General features: G+C 47.9%; 1 protein-coding gene across 4 annotated transcripts in view; it reads left to right on the top strand.

Moving 5' to 3' along the window:
- Positions 1-21,525, top strand: part of ASAP2 (ArfGAP with SH3 domain, ankyrin repeat and PH domain 2) — a 158,573-nt gene that overhangs the window by 76,240 nt on the left and 60,808 nt on the right. For all 4 annotated transcript variants that reach the window (XM_061433341.1, XM_061433340.1, XM_061433342.1 and 1 more), the window contains 4 exons: positions 7,339-7,413; positions 9,286-9,335; positions 12,954-13,083; positions 17,492-17,577. In XM_061433341.1, the coding sequence (XP_061289325.1) occupies positions 7,339-7,413; positions 9,286-9,335; positions 12,954-13,083; positions 17,492-17,577 (341 nt within the window). The remainder of the gene's footprint in view (positions 1-7,338; positions 7,414-9,285; positions 9,336-12,953; positions 13,084-17,491; positions 17,578-21,525) is intronic.

The raw sequence follows: 21,525 nt of genomic DNA, 5'->3' as shown, positions 1-21,525 counted from the left end.
GGAGGAGAAGGGGATGACAGAGAATGAGATGGTTGGATGGCATCACCAACTCAATGGACATGAGTTTGAGTAAACCCCGGGAATTGGTGATGGACAGGGAGGCCTGGTGTGCTGCAATCCATATGGTCGCAAAGAGTCAGACACGACTGAGCAACTGAACTGAACTGAACTGAACTCTGTGATTGAGCAGCATTTGCTCAAGTTAAAAAGGAAACAAAACCCTGCAGATCCCAGTGTTGTCATTTCAGTCTCTGCTTTCATAGATTAGGCGTATTAAAATAAGCTTACATGACACAGCTGCATTTCAGGTAAGGCACTTTAGCCATGTTTTATATATGGCCTTTTAAGGAAACACTGATTGTTCGTGAAGAGTTGGCCACTATGAAGGGTTTTTGAGGAGAGCCCTTAAAAGACCTATTCTTTTCTAGACTCAAAAGCCAAGAAGATTCTGCCCAGCAGCTTTTGTCCTGAGTCTTCTTGTTGTTTGTTGTTCAGCTGCTAAGTCATTTGGACTCTTTGCAACCCCATGACCTGCAGCACGCCAGGCTTACCTGTCCTTCACCATCTCCTGGAGCTTGCTCAGACTCATGGCCATAGAGTTGATGATGCCATCCAACCATCTCATCCTCTGTCATCCCTTTCTCCTCCTGCCCTCAGTCTTGCCCAGCATCAGGTTCTTTTCCAGTGAGTCAGTTCTTTGCATCAGGTGGCCAAAGTATTGGAGTTTCAGCTTCAGCATCAGTCCTTCCAGGGGGTATTCAGGATTGATCTCCTTTAGGATGGACTGGTTGGATCTCCTTGCAGTCCAAGGGTCTTCTCTTTGCTGCTCCTGAGAATAGTGCGCTGAGATATGAGAATACTTTCTAGCTTCAGGCTTCTGGACGGATCTCCAGGGCAGTGCAGGTGTACTCGCTGCCCGAGTTGGGAAGGGGAATGCTTGCGGGGTCCTGGGGGTCAGGCTGGGACCAGGGGCGGAGCTTTGCCTGGCTCAGCAGCTGCTGGTGACCAGTGATGAGCTGAAGGAGCAGCTGAGACCTTGCCCCTGTGTCAGGGGAAGTGTTGGGGCGGGAGCGGATTTTAGAATATGAAAGTGGCAAAGCTAGGGTCGAGGAATTTTGAGACCAAAACATAATAATTAGGAAGAAGCCATGTGGAAAGATGGCTGCTGTCTGGCTGTATTCCCCCACTGCCCCCATCTCCTTATCTGTCTCTGCTGATCAGCTGTGACATTACCGAGGCCGCCCTTGGTCTCTGATAGCCTGTCTGCCTGTCTCTCCATGACTGACTCATTCTTCTCCTTCTGAGATTACAGACATTTGATCACTTATCAATTCTTCTTGTCAAGACATATCCAAGTGAACCCAGGAAAAGGGAAGACAGAGAAGGGGAGGACTGTTAAAGATTGCCTGTGTGCTCTCGGTGTTGGATCCGTACTTACTAGCAGCGATTAAGAGTCATAATTTGTACTCAGATCGAGCTTGGTGTTTCAGAAAAGCCGTTTTACTTGTTAAAACTAAGTCAGAAAAGTCAGAGGATAAGAGAAAGCCCAGTGCTTGCTCGGTGCTAAGGAAAATATTCGCGCTGGGTCGCCCAGGGGTAGTTTTAATTCTTCCCATAGATCATAACGGTTGCGTTGCTGGTAAGTTGAGGCTGGAGCCATTGAGCACGACGTATGTGCAGTGAGCCCTTGGCTGTGGTTTTCACCTCTCGTGGCCGGAATGGGGATGGTTTGTTCAGCTGTGGACCTGAGACTGCGGGACAGCTCTGGTACAGGCTGTCCGAGGGAGGCCCGGAGCTGGTCCTTCCTGTCCCAGACAGGACACCTGGGCTCCGCACACGGTTCAGGGCTCAGGCGGAGACCTGGACCAGTCATTTCCTGGACGCTCACGCTGAGTCATTGTGTGTTGTTCAGGTTGCGTATGAGAGCAGGTAGGTGCAAAGGGCAGGCAGAGGCTGGGGCCGGGAGTGCGGGTGGGGTGCTTTGCTTGTTGCAGCTCTGCATATGTTCATAACAGTTTCTTCTTTAAAAAAGGAAAAGCAGCTTTATGAGCTGTATTGTATATCATAAAATTCACCCATCCCGTTTCTACAAGTCAGAGATTTCTAGTAGCTTTACCAAGTGTGCAGCCGCGACCTCGAATCAATTTGGGGACATTTCCTCACCCCCGTCCCCCCACTGTAAGGTCCTTCCCGTCCCCTCATAGTTAATCCCCATTTCCACCCCCAGCCCCAGGCAACTACTGATCTACTTTCCATCTCTTTTGTAGTAATTTTTGCTAATTATGTTCTAATTAGAGAAGTAATAGCTTCTTATTTTAGATCACTTAAGTAACCCCAGAAAGAGAAGTGGCTGGAAGGAGGGCCGGAACCCCCTTGGTGGGATCCTCTCCGGACTGCTCTTTCTAGCTCTTACCTTCTGCTGCCCCCTCCTCCCACCTGGCTGAGGTGCTTCCCTTCTGCTCGGGTCCTGTGCCGGGATGCCCTCCACCCGCTCCCACAGCAGAGTCCTCCCCGTCTTTGAAGGTCCGTCCCATGTAATCCCCCGTCAGCAAAAGATTTCCCTGGTGTTCAAACTGAAAGCGATTCTCTCTTCTGAGCAATTCCGTGGTGTTCTATTTATGGCTCATAGGGTTTCCGTGTGGCACATACATGCTTCATCTTCCTTACTAAACGGTGAGTCATGAGGACCGAGCTTCTGTCTAATGCGTCTTTGTCGCCCAAGCCCTCTCACCTGCTCCATCTCCCATTGCTCCCTGAGTGCCCCATGTGCCGCCTCCATCACTGTCGTCACGGCTGTGATGGCTGTTGCGTGTCACGCCCACCTTGTCCCCAGTGTCCAGCGTGAAAGCGGGCCCTCATGTTCTTAGCTTTTTACTCTAATGTTTAATTCTTGGATGCTGAAGCCAAGTTTACCTCTTCTCACCTAATACCTGTCCTCACTACCTGACTTCTTATTTCAATTAAAAAAATAATAAGAAATAATAATAAAGTCTTTTTTTTTTTTTTTTGGCCACACCACACAGCTTGTGAGATTTTAGTTCCCTGACCAGGGGTTGAACCCAGGCCCTCTGCAGTGGTAGCGCGGAGTCCTAACCACTGGACTGCCAGGGAACTCCTGGTAACAGTCCTAAAATAGACATGTAAACAAATTCTGGGTGCTGTTCTTCTTCCCTGCTCTGCAGAACCTTGTTTTTGTCTCATTCATGCATGCACTCACACGTAATGCACCTCGTAGAAACACACCAGAGTTCTTCCTAGAAACGCAAGTTTTAATCAGCAGGCACCTTATTCTTTTTTCCCCCAACCCACCGTGTATCTGTTTGTTCCAGTATCTTTAGTTCAGCCTCCTGCCCTAAGCGGCTCTGATGCCCCCTCCTCAGGCCATTCCTGCTGCTCTGGGTCTTACACTGGCCTCGTCCAGGCAGCACTCAGGACTGACCTGTCCAACTCCAGCCAGGACTCTGCAGTCCAGTGGATGAAGGGACAGAGTTGAGGCTTAGGAACTGGAACAGTCACGTTTTTTCCAAGCCCAAGTCAGCCCACCTGACTGCTCAGAACCACTAGTATCTGTACAGAGTCCAGCATGTTGCATGTCGTGTGTCTTACACTTTCGTTTAATTCTTGGTGTCTACATATTTATGAAGACTCTTGAGAGTCCCTTTGACTGCAAGGAGATCAAACCAGTCAACCCTAAAAAAAATCAACCCTGAATGTTCATTGGAAGGACTGATGCTGAAGCTGAAACTACAATCCTTTGGGCACCTGATTTGAGGAGCTGACTCATTGGAAAAGACCCTGATGCTGGGAAAGATTGAAGGCAGGAGGAAGAGAGCAGCAGAGGATGAGATGGTTGGATGGCATCACTGACTTGATGGACGTGAGTTTGAGTAGGCTCCGGGAGTTGATGATGGACAGGCAAGCCTGGTGTGCTGCAGTCCATGGGGTCGCAAAGAGTTGGACACGGCTTAACAATTGAACAACAACATATTTATTCTTCCTCTGAGATGGCAAACATTGATTTGTTCATTTGTAGCCAGTTTTCTGCTGTCTGTAAAATAGGTGCTCAATAAATACATGGTGAATGAGTTAACGAATTCCCACATTCATAATGTGATGTTTAAAGCTATTAATGTATCTCTAGATTCTGTCTCTTATTGTTGTTCAGTTCACTCACTCAGTCGCGTCCGACTCTTTGTCACCCCATGGACTGCAGCACGCCAGGTTTCCATGTCCTTCATCTCCCAGAGCTTGTTCAAACTCATGTCCATTGAGGCAGTGATGCCATCCAGCCATGTTATCCTCTGTCGTCTCCTCCTGCCTTCAGTCTTTCCCAGCATCAGGGCCTTTTCCAGTGAGTCAGTCAGCTCTTCACATCAGCTGGTCAAAGTATTGGAACTTAAGTAACAGTCCTTCCAATGAATATCCAGGGTTGATTTCCTTTAGGATTGACTGGTTGGATCTCCTTGCAGTCCAAGGGACTCTCAAAACTCTTCTCTAACACCACAGTTCAAAAGCATCAATTCTTCAGTGTTCAGCCTTCTTTATGGTCCAACTCTCACATCCGTACATGACTACTGGGAAAACCATAGCCTTGACTAGATGGACCTTTGTCGGCAAAGTGATGACTCTGTTTTTTAATATGCTGTCTAGGTTTGTCATAGCTTTTCTTCAAAAGAGCAACCATCTTTTAATTTTTTCATGGCTGCAGTCACCATCTGCAGTGATTTTGGAGCCCAAGAAAATTAAGTCTGTCACTGTTTTCATTATTTACCCATCTATTTGCAATGAAGTGATGAGACCAGGTGCCAGGATCTTAGTTTTTTGAATGTTGAGTTTTAAGCCAGCTTTTTCACTCACCTCTTTCACCTTTATCAAGAGGCTCTTTAGTTCCTCTTTGCTTTCTGCTGTAAGGGTGGTGTCATCTGCATATCTGAGGTTATTGATATTTCTCCCAGCAATCTTGATTCCAGCTTGTGCTTCAACCAGCCCGACATTTTGCTTGATGTACTCTGCATATAAGTTAAATAAGCAGGGCCACAATATACAGCCTTGACGTACTCCTTTCCCAATTTTGAACCAGTCCATTGTGTCCTTGACCTGCATACAGGTTTCTCAGGCGGCAGGTAAGGTGATTTGGTATTCCCATCTCTTTAAGAATTTTCCACAATTTGTTTTTCCTACGCTAAAGTCAAAGGCTTTAGTGTAGTCAGTGAAGCAGAAGTAGATGAGTGCAATGGAGAACAGAAAAGCTTGAAGCCGCCCCTTAGGATTTGTGGCATGCGTGAGCTTGATAAGACGAATGCAGGGTGGAACCTGTTAAGTCCCTTAAGATATTTTTAAAAATGAAAATTCTGGGTATTTCCTCGGTGGTCCAGTGGTTAAGAATCTGCCTTCCAATGCAGGGGACAGTGGTTCAATCCCTGGTCTGGGAACTAAGATCCCACATGCCACAGGGCAACTAAATCCAAGTGCCACAACTAAATCCTGACATAGCCAAAAATAATAATTTTTTTTTAAAAAGAATATATTGGAGGATCAGTGTGGGGGTGGGCATTGCTTCTTGCTGAGCAGTTGGGATGTTAATGAAAATGATGGCAGCTGAGTCATCCTCATGGATGGGCAGGTTTTGGGCATCAGGGGCACAGGGAAGACTGTGAGCTCAGGACGGAGCATGTCATCCATGAACTTAGACTCCGGGGAGCAGGAAATGAGAAAGACGTCTGTTCAGCTAGACATGGGAATGAAATGTGGCAAATGAGGTTGGACTGTGAGGGTTGAGATGCAGAAATAGGTTTGGTTTTTATTAGGGACACATCAGAGAAACCAGACAGCTGCAAGGAAGGGGTTGGGGTGGGAGGGGGGAAGTGATGCCTCAAGTCCAGAAAAGGGGCAGGGATGTGAGAAGGCAGAGGGAGCATGTGGACGGGTAGCAGCTGGAGAGGCCAGAGCCCCAGGAGGCAGGCTGAGTGCTGAGCTGGCGGGTGGAGACGTGGGACACATGTGGGGAAACCCAGGCGTGAGTCACCTGCATGGCCTCACCTTAGACTCAGGTTTTCAGTATTTAAATCCGAACTCTCCAGGCTGATCCTGGCAAGTCATTGCTGAGGGCGTTGTGCCTCTGCTGGTGCGTGCCTAGTCGAGCTGTGGAAGCCTCAGACAGCAATTACCCCAGAAGGCATTTCGGAGATTACAGTCATGACTTGACCATTTATCTAGCAGGGGAGGTGGCTGGTGCAGGCATGGTTACACACCTTGCTAGTAGTAGTTTTCAGGCAAATTTCTTCCTCCGTTTTGAAAGTTCGTGTGCTGAATAGTGCATGGAAGTCAGATCCCACATGGCTGTAAAAGTTGTGATGGTGGTTGGCCTTCCAGCCCAAGGTAATTCTACTAAAAGTGAAATTTTCCTTTGTCGGGTTGTAAGAAGGAAGGGTCTTACACAAGGCTTCTCTCTCCATTGACGGTCCCATAGTTTCGGTGCAGGTCTCTGAAGTGACACAGGCACGTGCCACAGCAGGCTGCGTGGCAGCTGTGCTGACTTGGAGAGCACGTGTGGGGGAAGGTGAGGACGGAGAGCCTCAGCTTTCTTTTCCCTGGGGCGGGACTCTCATCAGGTTGAGAACCCAGGGACTCTGCGCCTTGAGCTTTCTTGCTCACTGAAGCTTGGTGTCTTCAAGTTGGCTCACAGCTGAGTGGCCGGCGGGGTCAGGCCCCAAGTGTTTCAGGAGGCTTTGGTTCTTGATTTAATCCATAGTGACAACTTGCTAAGCCACCATTTCTTGCCTTCTTGCTTCAGGGGGAAGAACAGGGGACCTCGAGACCGCTTGTCCCTCCTTTTCTCGCTTACCTGCTTTCTCCAGCCGCCCCCCACCCCCTCGGTACTGTTCCCTCTCACTCTTTCACACACGTTCTCTTTTAGTTTCCTTTGCTGGGGGCCGTGCTGTGGAGACTGGGGGTGCTGTGGACCCCCCAGAACTGACCAGAGCCACAGCCCCAGGCCATGGATGGAGCTGTGAGAGGAGGAAGTGTTGGTGGGTTCCCGTTCCTGGATCTTTAAAGTGCTTCTGTTGTTGATTTTTTCCTTCATTGTAATGGTTATCTTTCCACAGACTTCATAGCCCAGTAATAGGTTAATATTTTGTGAAATATAAACAGATATAGACGTTTCACTGTTAAGTTTTCATTCATGAGATGACATCGTTACAGAGAATGTTAAGGATGATGGGGTTTTAGGGAAAGTTTATTACCACGTGTTCTCTTAACCTCCTTACTGTCCTTGCTTTAAATTAAAAAGGAAATGAAATAAGAATATTTTTCTGTTTTTTTTTTTTTGTCTTTTAGATTCAGAACATGAACAACATAATCTCCTTCCCTCTGGACAGTTTGCTGAAGGGGGACCTGAAAGGAGTGAAAGGGGTACGACCTGCGGAGGCCTGTCTGGGGCTGGCGGTCCAAGGACAGCATCGTGGTCTTGCTGGCCCGTCTGGGCAGATACCCCTCAGGCCTTCCTGAAATGGCAGGACAGCTCCGTGCCACCTCGGGCTCCCTTGACTGGCCACCTTGGCACCACCATTCACCCCTAACAGTGGTGACCCGTGGCTTTCTCACTTGTCCCGCTGGTGGGAGGGATGTGGGAGGGAAAGCGACAAAACTATGAACAGCTATGGGCTCGGCTGGCGGAGCAGGGAAGCCTGTGTGCAGTCCGGTTTTCCAGCTAGTCTGGCCCTGACTGGTCCCTGTAACAGGCCCCTTGCAGGAACGTGGTCTCCCCACTGGGAGATCAGCACCAGCAAGGCCTGAGCCACCTTTATTTTTCTATCCTGCAAAGGGCACCCATTGTTGAGGCCTCATCAGCCTCCCACAAACCCTCAAGTCGTGATCTGTGTCCTGAGCACGTGTGTGTAGGGCTCGAGTGCTGTGTGGGGCCAGGTGCTGAGCAGAAAGTCACTCGTGCATATCTCTGGCACAGACAGGTGTGTGATACAAAAGGGAGACGACCATGTCCCAGTCCTTAGGAGGCCGAGCTCTCTGATCCCCAGCAGCCTCCGCAAGGCCAACCTGGCCGACCTGGGGTCTCTGCAGAGGCAGACCATGCACGGAGAGCTGTCGGGGCAGGGAGTCTGGCCGGGTGAGCCGTTAGGAGTGAAGACACTGAGGAACGTTACTCATCATCCCCTGGGGCCCCGAAGAACCTGTCAGGAGAGGTAGGCAGTAAAACGAGAGGGTGGAGTGCACAGGGCAAGTCGTGCCCCGGGGCCTGCAAGTCCGGCCTGTCTGCAGCAGCCAGATGCAGTCCGGCCCGGTGGCCTGAGCTGGCGGGAGTAGAGGTGAAGCTGATGGGGTGGACTGGCCCCCTTCCTGCAGGCTCTAGGTGCCAGGCTGTGGAGCTTGGGCCTTGTCAGAAGGCTGGAGAAGAGCCAGAAAGAATTAGAAATCCCCGCAACAAAAGGGTTTTCTCTTCCAAAAGAGCCCTGTTAAAGGGAGCATACATAGGTGGGAACAACTTGATGGAATTTTTGGTGGCTCAGTACATTTTTAAGTCAGGTTTCATCAGAGAATGTGAATCAGAATCGATCCCCTCGTAGCTCACATGGTAGAGAATCCACCTGCAATGCGGGAGACCCAGGTTCGATTCCTGGGTTGGGAAGATCCCTCTGGAGAAGGAAATGGCGACCCACTCCAGTATTCTTGCCTGGAGAATCCCATGGACAGAGGAGCCTGGCGGGCTACACAGTCCATGGGGTCACAAGAGTCCAACACAACTGAACGCCTAAACCATCAGGTCACAGGGGACAGTAAATGGCTTTTATATTCTTGTTTTGGGGCCCACGTCAGGGGTACATGTGTTGAGATTCCTGTATTAATAAAAAAAAAAAAGCCAGAGTCCTTTTATTTCAGAGGGATAAATATTTGCAGATTAAATGTTATGTCTGTCTGGGTTTAATTTCAGAATGATTCTAGGGCAGAGGGCACGGTCTAGGTGAAACAAGACATGCTGAGTTGATAACTCATTGTAACTAGCCGACTGGCACATTACACAATTCTCTCTTCTTTCTGTGTGCATTTTGTATATTCTATAATAAAGATTTCTTAGAAAAGAAATGCCACCACTAGTCTAATTAAAAAGCCTGTACTTAGAGCTTAGGCTCTTTATTTTTCATGGGATCACATATGTCATTTATTACAGAAATTAATACTCCTTTCAGGGCTAGTCTTGGGAGACGTTAAGTTTATCTTGCCCAGAAGTTCATGATTAGTCCAGTTTAATTTATGCCTCTCTGTTTACAGGATTTGAAGAAGCCTTTTGATAAAGCTTGGAAGGACTATGAAACAAAAATGTGAGTGTTTTCGTTTTAAAAAAATAAGCATGGGTGACTTGAGGCTTTAAGATGGCTCTTTTATTGCTTAAAGGTATTGTCTGAATGAACCTTAATCCAGGAAAGAATTCACCCAGAACTGTGTTGCCCTGTTCTGCTGTGATTCTAGATATTTCCTTCCATGCCAGGTGTCTGCCTTCCTGATGTTAACCTCTTCAGACAGGCTTTTTCTTGTCCCTCCTCTTCTGTCTGTCCTATGACCGCCTGATTGTTGTTTTCAGGAATGTTAATTGACTGCCGCTGGTTGACTTTAGGCAGCTGTTGTAACATTTCTGATCACAGTTTCTCGATTCCTGGAGTGGAAAGGATCTAGCTAGCTAGAACTGGGTGAGCAATGGTGGTGATAATAGTTTCAGTTATTTTAAATACCTGAGAAGTAGAAAACATGTTTTAATGCCTCATGTTTACTTTGTAATGGCTGTGCATTGGGTAATAGAGTTTTCTCAGTGGAAATAGTAACTTTTATATGAAGCCATCTGGGAAGGTGGGAAGTGTTCAGAAGAAAGCCTTTTCAGATATCTCGGTTGTTGGTCAGTCGCTAAGTCAGGTCCGACTCTTGGTGACCCCATGGACTGCAGCACACCAGGCTCCCCAGTCGTTCACTATCTCCTGGAATTTGCTCAGATTCACATCCATTGAGTTGGTGATACCATCTAGTCATCTCATCCTCTGCTGCTCCATTCTCCTTTTGCCTAAATTAATCTTTCCCAACATCAGGGTCTTTTCCAATGAATCAATCTTTGCCAAACAGGTGGCCAAAGTGTTGGAGCTTCAGCATTAGTCCTTCCAGTGAACATTCAGGGTTGATTTCCTTTAGGACTGACTGGTTTGATCTCCTTGCAGTCCAAGGGATTCTCAAGAATTTTCTCCAGCCCTACAGTTTGAAAGCATTGATTCTTCGGTGCTCAGCCTTCCTTATGGTCCAACTCTCACATCCATACATGACTATCAGAAAAACCATAGCTTTGACTATACGGACCTTTGTCAGCAAAATGATGTCTCTGCTTTTTAATACGCCATCTAGGTTTGTCATAGTTTTCCTTCCAAGGAGCAAATGTCTTGTAATATCATGACTTGCAGTCACTGTCAGCAGTGATTTTGGAGCTTAAGAAAATAAAATCTGTCACTGCTTCCACCCTTTCCCCTTCTAGTCCATGAAGTGATGGGACTGGATGCCATGATCTTAGTTTCTTGAATGTTGAATTTCAGGCCAGCTTTTTCACTCTCCTTTTTCATCCTCATAAAGAGACTCCTTAGTGCCTCTTCATTTTCAGCTATAAAGGTGGTATCATCTGTCTATCTTAGGTTGTTGGTATTTCTCCTGGCAATCAGATGGAGCTACATGTAGGTAATTGGGTTTGTTTGCTTTTACCAGCCCCAGGCATCTGTTCAGAGGTGGAGGATCACAAAGCTCACACCAAGCAATACCAAATCGTTGGTGCTCATCCTGTCCTAGAAATCTAAAGTTCTATACTCCAGATTCTGGAGTTTTTCTAATGGCGCACATTCACATATTAACACAGATTATTAAACCAGACTACTTTGAAGGTTGGCTCAACCCAGAGAGGCTCCAAACTCACTATGCTTGGGCTGTTAGCGTCCTGCATCCATGTGCCAATTCAGTTCAGTAAATAAGAAGGGGATCCAAATTCCTGCTTTATAGATGGGACACCAGGCCTCAGGATTTGCTCTGGTCAGTCACAAGAGACAGTTGAGCCAAGGGCAGGACGTGGGTTTGCCCACTTCCATTCAGCTGCTGTCGCTGCCAGACTCACGGCCCTTAGAGAAAATGCTTCTGTGCATTTCTGAACCCGGAATGTGAGGGGGTCTCTGAGGAGGATTGCTGGAAATGGTTTGAAAGAAGAATGAGATCAAATTCTATAAAATCAAGACACACATAGATATGGTGAGGACTCACAAATCCCAGAATTAGAGGACAAATGAGCACCACCCTTTAAAACTCAGAGTAATTGTGGTGCTGGAGAAGGCTCTTGAGAGTCCCTTGGACTCCAAGGAGATCAAACCAGTCAATCTTAAATATTCAACCCTGAATATTCATTGGAAGGACTGACGTTGACGCTCCAATCCTTTGGCCACCTGATGCAAAGAGCTGACTCATTGAAAAGACCTTGATGCTGGGAAGGACTGAGGGCAGGAGGAGAAGGGGACCACAGAGGACAAGAAGACTGGATAACCTCATTGACATCATCATGAGTTTGAGCAAACTCCAGGAGATGGTGGAGGACAGGGAAGCCTGGTGCGCCGCAGTCCATGGGGTCGTGAAGACCTAGCAACTGAAAAATAACAACAATCCTGGGATAAATTTTAAAATTCACTCTACCCACTTACACGTGAGATTAGATTATCCTGAGAGGCCCTGTGATGTGTAACAAATAGCTTTAAGACATCTTTAAAATTCCTGGCCTGCAGTTCCATACCTGACCATTTTGAGAGTGACCGACGTCTGGCCTGGATCTCAGGCCCTTTGCAGTAGCGGTGGCGTCAGGGGCGCCTCGGGGCTGCGTAATTGTCCTGTGACCTCAGGGGCCTCCAGTCACACTCCCTCCTGGGGCGTGAGTCACTGCAGCAACATCTCTACCAGGTGGTCACCTGCTGCTCACCTGTTCAAGTCAGTGACTGTCTACTGCGTGCCTAGTGCTGTGCTTCAAATAAAAAACAAGAATTAGAAGCTCTGTCTCTTGCCTCTTCTTCAATACCCCCTCCCCAAACGATGGGGACTCTGGACCCAGAGGAACCCATTTCATGTTGAACGCTTTCTGAGGAGTGCTGCTCGTGTGGTGTTGGTGTCGGCCTTGGGTGCTGTGCAAAGAGTCTCTGCCCTTCTCTTGTTGGTAACCTTGACACTTCTGAGTGCTTTCTGTGGCTTTTGTTTAGTTTCCTTTTTCTCCCGAATAAAAGTCTAATTAGTATTTCAAGCCCTTCCTAACTGATGTGACTTGTAGTTATCCAGGTCTCCTGTCTTAGGACACACTCCAGAGAGGGGTCAGCTGGTACCTTTTACTGCACGCTGGACTCAGGAGCACAGTCGAGCAGGAAATAAAGACAGAGGGGAATAAAGCTTAAAAACGGGAAAGGTCATCTGTTTCCTTCTGTGACTGTGAAAGTGTTAGAGCTCAGTTGTATCCAACTCTTCACAATCCCATGGACTATAGCCCCCCCAGGCTCCTTTCTCCATGGAATTCTCCAGACAGAAATACTGGAGTGGGTTGTCAGTTTCCTTCTCCAGGGCATCTTCCCAACCCAGGGACTGAACCCAGGTCTCTTGCATGGCAGGCAGATTCTTTACCATCTGAGCCACCAGAGAAGTCCTCTGTGACCTTGAGCACTGTCCTAGTGGAGTTGCTTTGGAAGCATTTGCTGAGTTCAGTACTCAACAGAAAGGGCCAAGACGGATATTTTTGGGGACAATTCGCGTCTTTTCTTCCCAGTGAGTTCAAGTCCGTCCTGTGCTGAGACATCTCAGGGAGCATTTGTGTCCAGGGTGGGCATCAGGATCGCAGAGGGGACTCCCCAGTCTAGAGGTGTCTTGACTGATTCTCTCGCTTTTCCACATGTTAGAACCAAGATAGAAAAGGAGAAGAAGGAACACGCCAAGCTCCATGGGATGATCCGCACGGAGATCAGTGGGGCTGAGATCGCGGAGGAGATGGAGAAGGAGCGGCGCTACTTCCAGCTGCAGATGTGCGAGGTGGGCGTGCGAGGCGGGCAGGCAGGGCTCACAAGAGGCCTCGGGGCAGCGCCGAGGTGCCGTGGATGCTGTTGTCCACTTTCTGCCTCTCAGGCAGCCTTAGGCTCCTGGAGTGTGGGATTAGATTAATCTGACATCAAGATTTATTAAAGGTAGGGAAAGACTCATTTGAAAGATGGAGGAGGAAATGGCAACGCAGTCGAGTATCCTCGCCTGGGAAATCCCGTGGACAGAGGAGCCTGGTGGGCTACAGTCCATGGGATCACAAAAGAGTCGGACATGACTTACAAATAGAACTTGCAAGAAGGTTCTTTCTGCCTCACACAGATCCTCCTGGAAACACCTCTTTTCCGCTTTAAGTCAGCTAGAATACCCCCTTAAAGTGAAGTTGCTCAGTTGTGTCCGACTCTTTGTGACCCCAAGGATTGTAGCCTACCAGGCTCCTCCGTCCATGGAATTTTCCAGGCAAGATTACTGGAGTGGGTTGCTGTTTCCTTCTCCAGGGGATCTTCCTGACCTGGGGATCGAACCTGGGTCTCCTGCATTGCAGGCAGATGCTTTACCATCTGAGCCACCAGGGAAGCCAGAATACCCCCTTAGGTGCTTTTAAGGAGGTACCGGGGTGGTGAGACCCCCTCCCCCAACAGCCGTGGTCCCCTCTGTGAGAGTGAGGGTCTGTTTCCAGAAGCCCCTGCCTTTGCAAGTGTCCGCCCCCCACCCCTACCCTGGGCTCCACCTGCTCGGGGTAAGGATGCTCCCAAGGCCTGAAGTCCTCTGTCCCGCTCCACCTGCAGCCTGAGTCCTCACCTCCGGGAGGGGAAAATGGCAGGACCAACACTCAGAACTTTTCTTTGCTGGAGGCTCAGGGATGGAAAGTCCCCAAGACCAGCCATGCAAGCCTTTGCTTCCAGCCTGTTTTTCATGCCTTGCTTGGAGGTCTGTTGGTTGAAACAGCTCCTGAAAACAGTTCCCCTCGCCCGAGGGCTCGTGCCTCCAGGCAGCGGCAGTGGAGTATCCGTGCTTGGTGGCGTTTGTGTTCCCCCACAGCAGTACGGACGTACGTGCTGAGTGTGCCCGTGCAGGGGTGACGTTTGTGACAGGCACCGAGGCTCGGTTCAGCCAGCTCTCCTTTCCCTGTAAGCTGTCCACAGCAAAGCTCATCAAAAGGCACTTTGTGATTTTAGGATGTTTGTTAATTACAGCAAGCACCTAGCCTTTCCATACGTGTATCTTAGGAGTGTATTTAAATGACTTTCTATTCCCAGAGCACACCAAGTGGTCCACAGAGGAGAATCCGTCCCTGGGACGAGAGACGTTTGTCTGATATTAGTACAGCCACACCGACTCTCTTCTGGTTTCTGTTTGCATGGGATTTCTCTTTCCAGCCTTTTACTTTCAACTTACTCCTATCTTTGGCTCTGAAGTGTGTTTCCTGTGGGCAATCTATATTTGGGTCATGATTTTTTTATCCAGTCTGACAATCTCTGCCTTTTGATGGGATTCTTTAATCATTCACACTTGATGTTACTGTGTATGTGGTTACGATAGTAACATCAAAAAGTCTGTTCTTTTACTTTTTTTTTTTTTATGTCTTAGGTCTGTTTTGTTCCTCTGTCTCTCCTTTGCTACTTTGAATACGTGAATCCTTTGCTACATGAATATTTAGAAAGGTGTAACTAGGCTCAAAGTGTTCCTGTAGACAGGAGAGTGGATGTTTTTATCCACATGCTGTTTTATCACAGTAGGCATCACTTAGACTAACACCTGTCTAGCCCATTTCGCACAGTATTGGAGAAATCAGCCCGGACGACAGGAGACAGGGATGAGGAAGCAAAACTGCTGCACGTCATGCAGACACAGGGCGTTGCTTTTATTGAAGGGGAATAAAATGAAGTAGAGTGTTTCACGGAGAGTGGATTTGGAGGGGCCTGTGTGTGAATTCAGGTTGTGCTCTCTCTTTGGCTAGTGAGGAGGAAAGCCGTTGACCTGAACTCTGTAGGACTGCTTATTCAAGTACGTTTAGGGACGAGAGACTCAGCCTGGGTGTTACTGGCATTTCCTTGTGGTGAGGGTGTGCTTTCTGCAGCGTGCACCCAGCACTGGGGCTTGTCCTTGTCTGGGTGAATGGGCTGTGAGGACTGTCAGAAGGGTTATTTTATTGGAAGGGCTCTATCTACTCGACACCACTAAGTCACACACATGAGTCGTCTTTTGGGCGGGTCCCCAGGCTGTGCTGAGCATCACAGGGTCCCCGCTCTTCAGAGCTGGCTGGGGCAGGGCCCAGCCCTGTGTGCAGACACAAAAGTGGAGGTGGGCCAGTGGGCTGTGAGGTCGGAGTTTGCAGAGCAAGACTCATCTGATGAAGCTGCAGACGGTGACCAGCCAGACCTGGGCTGGAAAGAGAGCATGTCTGAAAAGCAGTCCCCGAGAACCTGGCCCCTCAGAGTGAAGACTGCTGGAGTTACAGTGGCTTTAAAATTGTTCAACCGCTTCCTCAAACTGAAGCCCTAGAGCTTTGTAAATGCTCGACGTTATTCAGGTGTTTACCATTTTAGTTGCCTCAGATCTAATGTAGAGAAGTGACTTTCAGGTGTTTATATTCTAAACCTGTGGGATTTTCTCTTCAAAATGAATTTTATAAAGACATTCAGTATGCCAGATCGGTAATACAGATGAATAGAGAATGTATGAGAGATCTGTTCTTGCTTTTCTTATGATTGTAAAAATATGTGCTTTAAAACATTGGTCAGTGTATATGTGTGTGTGTATATGTGTGCATGCATGCATACTTAGTCGCTCAGTTGTGTCCGACTTTTTGCAACCCTACGGACTGTAGCCTATTAGGCTCCTCTGTCCATGAGGATTCTCCAGGCAAGGATACTGGAGTGGATTGCCATGCCCTCCTCCAGGGGATCTTCCTGACCCAGGGATTGAAGCTGTGTCTCTTATGTCTCCTGCATTGGCAGGCGGGTTCTTAACCACTAGCACCACCTGGGAAGCCCATGTATATATGTGTATATGCATAAAAGAAATTAAAAGTCACTACACATTTTACTTATTAAGGTAACCACCTTGACATTTAGTGGCACATCTTCCAGATGTCCCTGGTACGCATACGTTAAAGACAGTGTGTATAACCAGGATCATTCTCTACTGCTGCTTTGTATTCTGATTATTTTCACTCACTAGTGTGCCACAGACATCTTTGCCATCAGGAAGTCTCTGCTTTATTGGCTTGATTACTAACAGCCCTTCTTTCTATGGATGCACCACACTGTAGTTCCCCATTCATAACATTTGGCCTGTTGCCATTTTTCACTTTTACAGGCAAGTCTGCAATGAACCTTCTTTTCCATTTATCTTTGTAAATTTTTATGATTGTCTTCTTAGAATAAATACCCGAAAGTAGAATTTCCAGGTCAAAGTGCACATGGATTTTAACATTGACACATGGCCAAACATCTCATTAACCATCTAACCATTTTGCTACATTGCCAGACATCTTTATTTAGTTAACAGTGAATAAGTATCAGAAAGGAGGGAGATGAGGATGTAAAGGCAATGATGTAGTTACCGTTTCAGAGCAGCCGGGCAGGAGGACACTTGAAGGCGAGTTTCCCAGGTTATAGCTGAGACGCCAGTGGTCAGTGGGGGTCAGCAGCTCTCTAGGGGGCTTTCAGCCTTAGAGGTGACTTATTCTCAGGATTGTAAATATCTCCTATTTCGATAGTGAAGGGGACAGGGAATTTATGGGATCTTTTGTTCTATAAACTCTTAGCAAAGAGCAAATGTACATCCTGATACTAGTTCTATATATCCCTGGGGTTTCCTGTTGTTTTATGATTGTTAATGAATTCTCCAAGTTAAAAATGATTTTAATTTATTTGAATTTAAACTTTGCTTTTTTAAATTCAAAGATTACAATGTTTATTTAAACTGTTGGGGAAGTATTTCAATATCAGAGATGTGGAGACAAAGCCTTAACTACAGAAGACCAGCAGTTAGTGTTTAGACGGTGACCTACCTGAAGAAAGGGCCCTGGAACAGGGGATGTGGACAGCTGAGTCCAGAAGGTGGAACCCTTTCATTCTAACCATCCTCACTCTTCCATGCAACTGGGGCAAAAGTTTCCCCTAGCTGGTAAAGACAGGCTGTTTTATTGCAGGGAGTTCTTGGCACTTAAAGCTGAGTATTTGATTACCCAAAGGTCAGGTAATTCATGTGGCACCAAAATAACCGAAGCATTTAGTTGTGGCATTCAGAAAATATTAAGCATCTATCATGAGCCCTACCCGTAATACACGATGTCAGAGAAGGTAGGGAGGTGACCTGCCCTCAGAAGTTCATGTTCAGCTCATATTCTGTTTCTATGACATTTCCTGTTTTGTTTTTTTTTTTTTTTAAACAGTATCTGCTGAAGGTCAATGAAATTAAGATTAAAAAGGGAGTGGATTTACTTCAGAATCTGATCAAGTATTTTCACGCTCAATGCAAGTAAGTTCTTGGTTCTTTTCCTTCATTATCATGGTATTTCAGATGTTTCTCTCTTTACGGCAGCTTCTCGGAGATCTTTAGTATTATGCTGAGGAAAGTATGCATGTATTTAAAAAATACTAGTAAATAAGTAAAAAGAGTGAAACAGTGAGGCATGCTGCAACACAGACGAACCTTCAAAACACACAAAGTGAAAGAAGCCGGAAACAGAAGACCACAGACTGAATGAGTCCACTTGAAAGATCGGGAATGGGCAGACCCCCTGAGACAGGGCTTGAGGGGAGGAGAGGAGTGGGGAATGACTCCCAGGGGGCACAGGGTTTTTTTGGGGGTAATGAAAATATTCTGTAATTAGACAGGGCTAATGATTTCTCAACTTTGTGAATAATAAATATACTAAAACCCACTGAATTGCATGTTTTAAAAGGTTGAATTTTACAGTTTGAGAATTATATCTCAAAAACTAAAAAAATAATCTAAAAATCTACATTACTTTATCAAATATAATTTTTTTTTTGGTAAAGTGCCAAATTAGTTTGATTCTTGGATGTTCTTTTTGTTAAAAGAGAAGTGAGATAGTGTTAATGCAGAGTCTTAAATTAGGAGAATACTTCCATGTATTATTGATCTATAAAACAGATGATGTGCTAAGCAAAGGCGGCTGTCTGGGGAGAGAGGGAGAAACGTTCAGGTTCAGGGGCCTGCTTATGTGCTCATCTTCGCGGTGACTGTCAGCCCTCCACACCCCGGGCCTCATCTCTTGGCCTCATTATCTTTCCCGTTCCTCAGTCTGCATCTCACCATTGACGTGAACAGGCTGTGGGCTCATTCGCTGCTGCTGTTGGGTGTGTGCTGTGTTTTAGGAGCCCCCTGAGATGCTGGAGACAGGGTGGTGTACATCCCTGGCACAGCGCCTGCTGGAGCGAGACGCAGGCAAACCCACGTATAATCGGACGCTTCGCTAAGTGTTCTCAAGTACCAGAGTCTGAGAGAGAATATAACAGAAGGACCTAATTTATAATTTAGATTGAGATGGAGGGCAGGGATTTCTTCTCTGTTTCGTCCTTGCTGTGGTTTTCAGCTGGCAGAGCACAGCGCCTGGTCCACAGGAGGTGTTCCGATTCTTGAGTTACCTGCAGGTCTCTCTCAGGGATGTGGATTCAGGGGTCTGAAGGACACGGAGGGGCCGTCAGGTGGGGAGCAGGGGAAGAACCTTCCAGGTAGGGGCAGGGTCTCGAGGCAGGAGGGAGGCCAGCCCACCTGAAGCCTCGTGAGTGAAGTGAAGCTGCGTGGGAAAGCTGGAGGCGGGCACAGCCTGGCGTCTTGTTCACAGCATTAGATTCTGCCCCACACGTATGGGGAGGAGCCCTAAGTTTCAAGCAGAGGATTCGTTCAGCAAGTGTTGGTTGAGCTCCTGCTGTGTGCCGGAGGACATAGAGTGATACAGAAGGTCCAGGTGATGCAGCAAGAAGGAAACCGAGCTCCTACCTGTGTGGACTTACCGGTGGGACTGGGCACAGCAGCTAGCCAGCCAGCAGGGGTGTGACAGTCTCCGGGAGTGGCTGTGACCTTGAGGAGGCTGCTGCAGGACGAGAGTGGAGTGGAGTTGATTGGGAATGTCAGGGAGGTGTTTCCCGATCCAGTTCTGCTTTCACGGGGTTGCTCTGGGTGCCGAGAAGGACCAGATGGAATGGGGTGGCTGTGTGACCACTCAGGTGCAGGGGTCGTGTCTGAGGGGGGCTGGAGCCCGGGCTCCCTGGGCCTGGGGATGTGTGAGTGGCGTGGAAATCTCTCAACAGTGTTGTTCCTACATGCGTCCACATGCCTTTCCCTTAATGGGCCGTGCCCCGCACTGATACCCTTTGCCCTGCTGTCCCCTTTGCCTGGAACGCCGTTCTGTTCCTTCTGTGCCTTCCCCCAGCCTCTGGTCCTGTGAGACCCGGCTCAGGTGTAGCTGCCGCTGTGAGAACGTCCGCCCGCCCCACCTGCGCATGGCTCTTCCCTCTTGTCACCATGGTGCTGCCTGCACATGCCCGCGATGGCGCCTTTCATGTGTCGTGTCTCCCGCCCAGCATATCCTCTGCAGAGATGTCCTCCGTGACATTTACGTTTTCACCTTTGGCCATGTCGCGTTTCCTTGGCCCGGTTTGCGGTGATGAATTGCACTGAATTGGGTGGAGCCGGGCTTCGGAATTCTTAACACGCCTCTGGCCATGTTGTGTTTCCGAAGTCGAGGCCCAGCAGCAAAGGGAGGTGTGTCGTGTGGTTCATCCTGGGTTAAAAGAAGAGCTCCCGGTGTGGAGTTCAGAAAATAGGAAGACCCTCAGTTTGTAGAATTTGTAGGATGAATTCTTTTACAGAAACTCAAAATGCTATGTGATGATCATGCAAGTTACTTGTTCAGTCTTCTCCTCGTAACCTTATGTGAGGCCATTTAGGAAGTGGGTCGCTTCCTTGCTGATATTTTATTTTTGAAGAAGTTATTCTGGGGTTTCCTTTTTTATTTTTTTCCTTTATTTTGCCCAAACTAATCAGTTGGTTAGCAACAGACCACTTGTGGAAAAGTGAACGAGTTGGCCTTTTATGGGCATGAGCTCAGTAACTTTTAAAAATGATGAGTCTTCCATTACTTCCTTTTTGGATGGAGCTTGTGTGTGTGTGTGTATACACATGTATAATACTGCATGCTCTTCAAATAATTTGAGAAGCTTTGACTTTTCAAATGCATATTTGGAGGGCATAAAACGTGGAGCTTGAGTGATTCAGCCATTGGATGAAGGAGCCTGTGGCCACACACGTGTTTATCCGCCGGGCAGTTCCCACGTGTCCCCATTTCACACTCTCCGTCTCCACGTCGTGAGCACGGCCCAGCCTGGCGAGCGCGGTGACCCCAGGGCAGAGGCAGCCTGCTCAGCAGGGGCAGCTGGTCTCTGCAGGTGCCCAGAGGCCTCGTGGTGAAGCCTAGATTCCCTGGAAGCGTACTTGCGTGTTCTTCCTGAGAATTGCTTAGACAGACTTTACTCTTCTTCCTTTTTGCTTTCTCCAGAAGCCTTCTTGAAGAGTATCTTCTTCATCTTCAGTTGCTCAGATGTGTCCAACTCTTTGCGACCCCATGGACTGTAGCCCACCAGGCTCCTCTGTCCATGGGATTCTCTGGGCAGGAATACTGGAGTGGGTTGCCATTTCCTCCTCCAGGGAATCTTCCCAACCCAGGGATCAGACTCTGTTCTCCTGCATTTCCAGGCAGATGCTTTACCACTGAGCCACCTGGGAAGCTGATCGTCTTATAAACTTATGATCTATGCCTTTTATATCATGTAAGGGAAGAACTTGCATCTCCAGTTCCTAGAAGAGCCTGGACAGTGTCTTACTAGCCTTTGCTGCTGAAGACTGAGGCTCCTGTTCTCTAGTGGAATCTAAAACTAGGCAGTCTTTAAAACAAAAACGGTGACGTTCTAGACAGTGGTGATGAGCGCTGCAGTGACTCGTTCTTTGTACCTGCTGGGAACCTCTGTGACCAGTGGCGGCTGATGTCCTTGGTGTTGCAGATGGAATAAGACCTTCTCTGGTGCCCGGGAGAAGTTCCCTCCAGGAGAGAGAGGGCCAGAGGCCATCAGCCGTGAGGGGGTGCTGGTGGGAAGGCTTAGGAGGGGGAGCCCACCCTGCTTGTTGGGCACATGAAGGTTAAATTTCAATGGGGGTATTATAAAGCCTGGCGAATTTGATCAGGTAGGCTAGAAAACATTAGATAAAGAGCAAAATGTGGTATTTGGTAGTATGGGCTGCCGTCTCTGGTCGCACAGAGTCGGACACAACTGAAGTGACTTAGCAGCAGTATGGATGATACTGTGGAAGCCTGGGAAAGCGCTGACAGGCTCAACCAAAGAAAACTGCCTGGGAGTTTGTACTTAGGCTTGAAGTGACAGCAGTTGGTAAAGAGGCCCCTTG

This window comes from Bos javanicus, chromosome 11 (genome assembly GCF_032452875.1).
Source record: "Bos javanicus breed banteng chromosome 11, ARS-OSU_banteng_1.0, whole genome shotgun sequence".
Classification (NCBI taxonomy): domain Eukaryota; kingdom Metazoa; phylum Chordata; class Mammalia; order Artiodactyla; family Bovidae; genus Bos; species Bos javanicus.
This window is presented reverse-complemented; position numbering and strand designations above follow the sequence as displayed.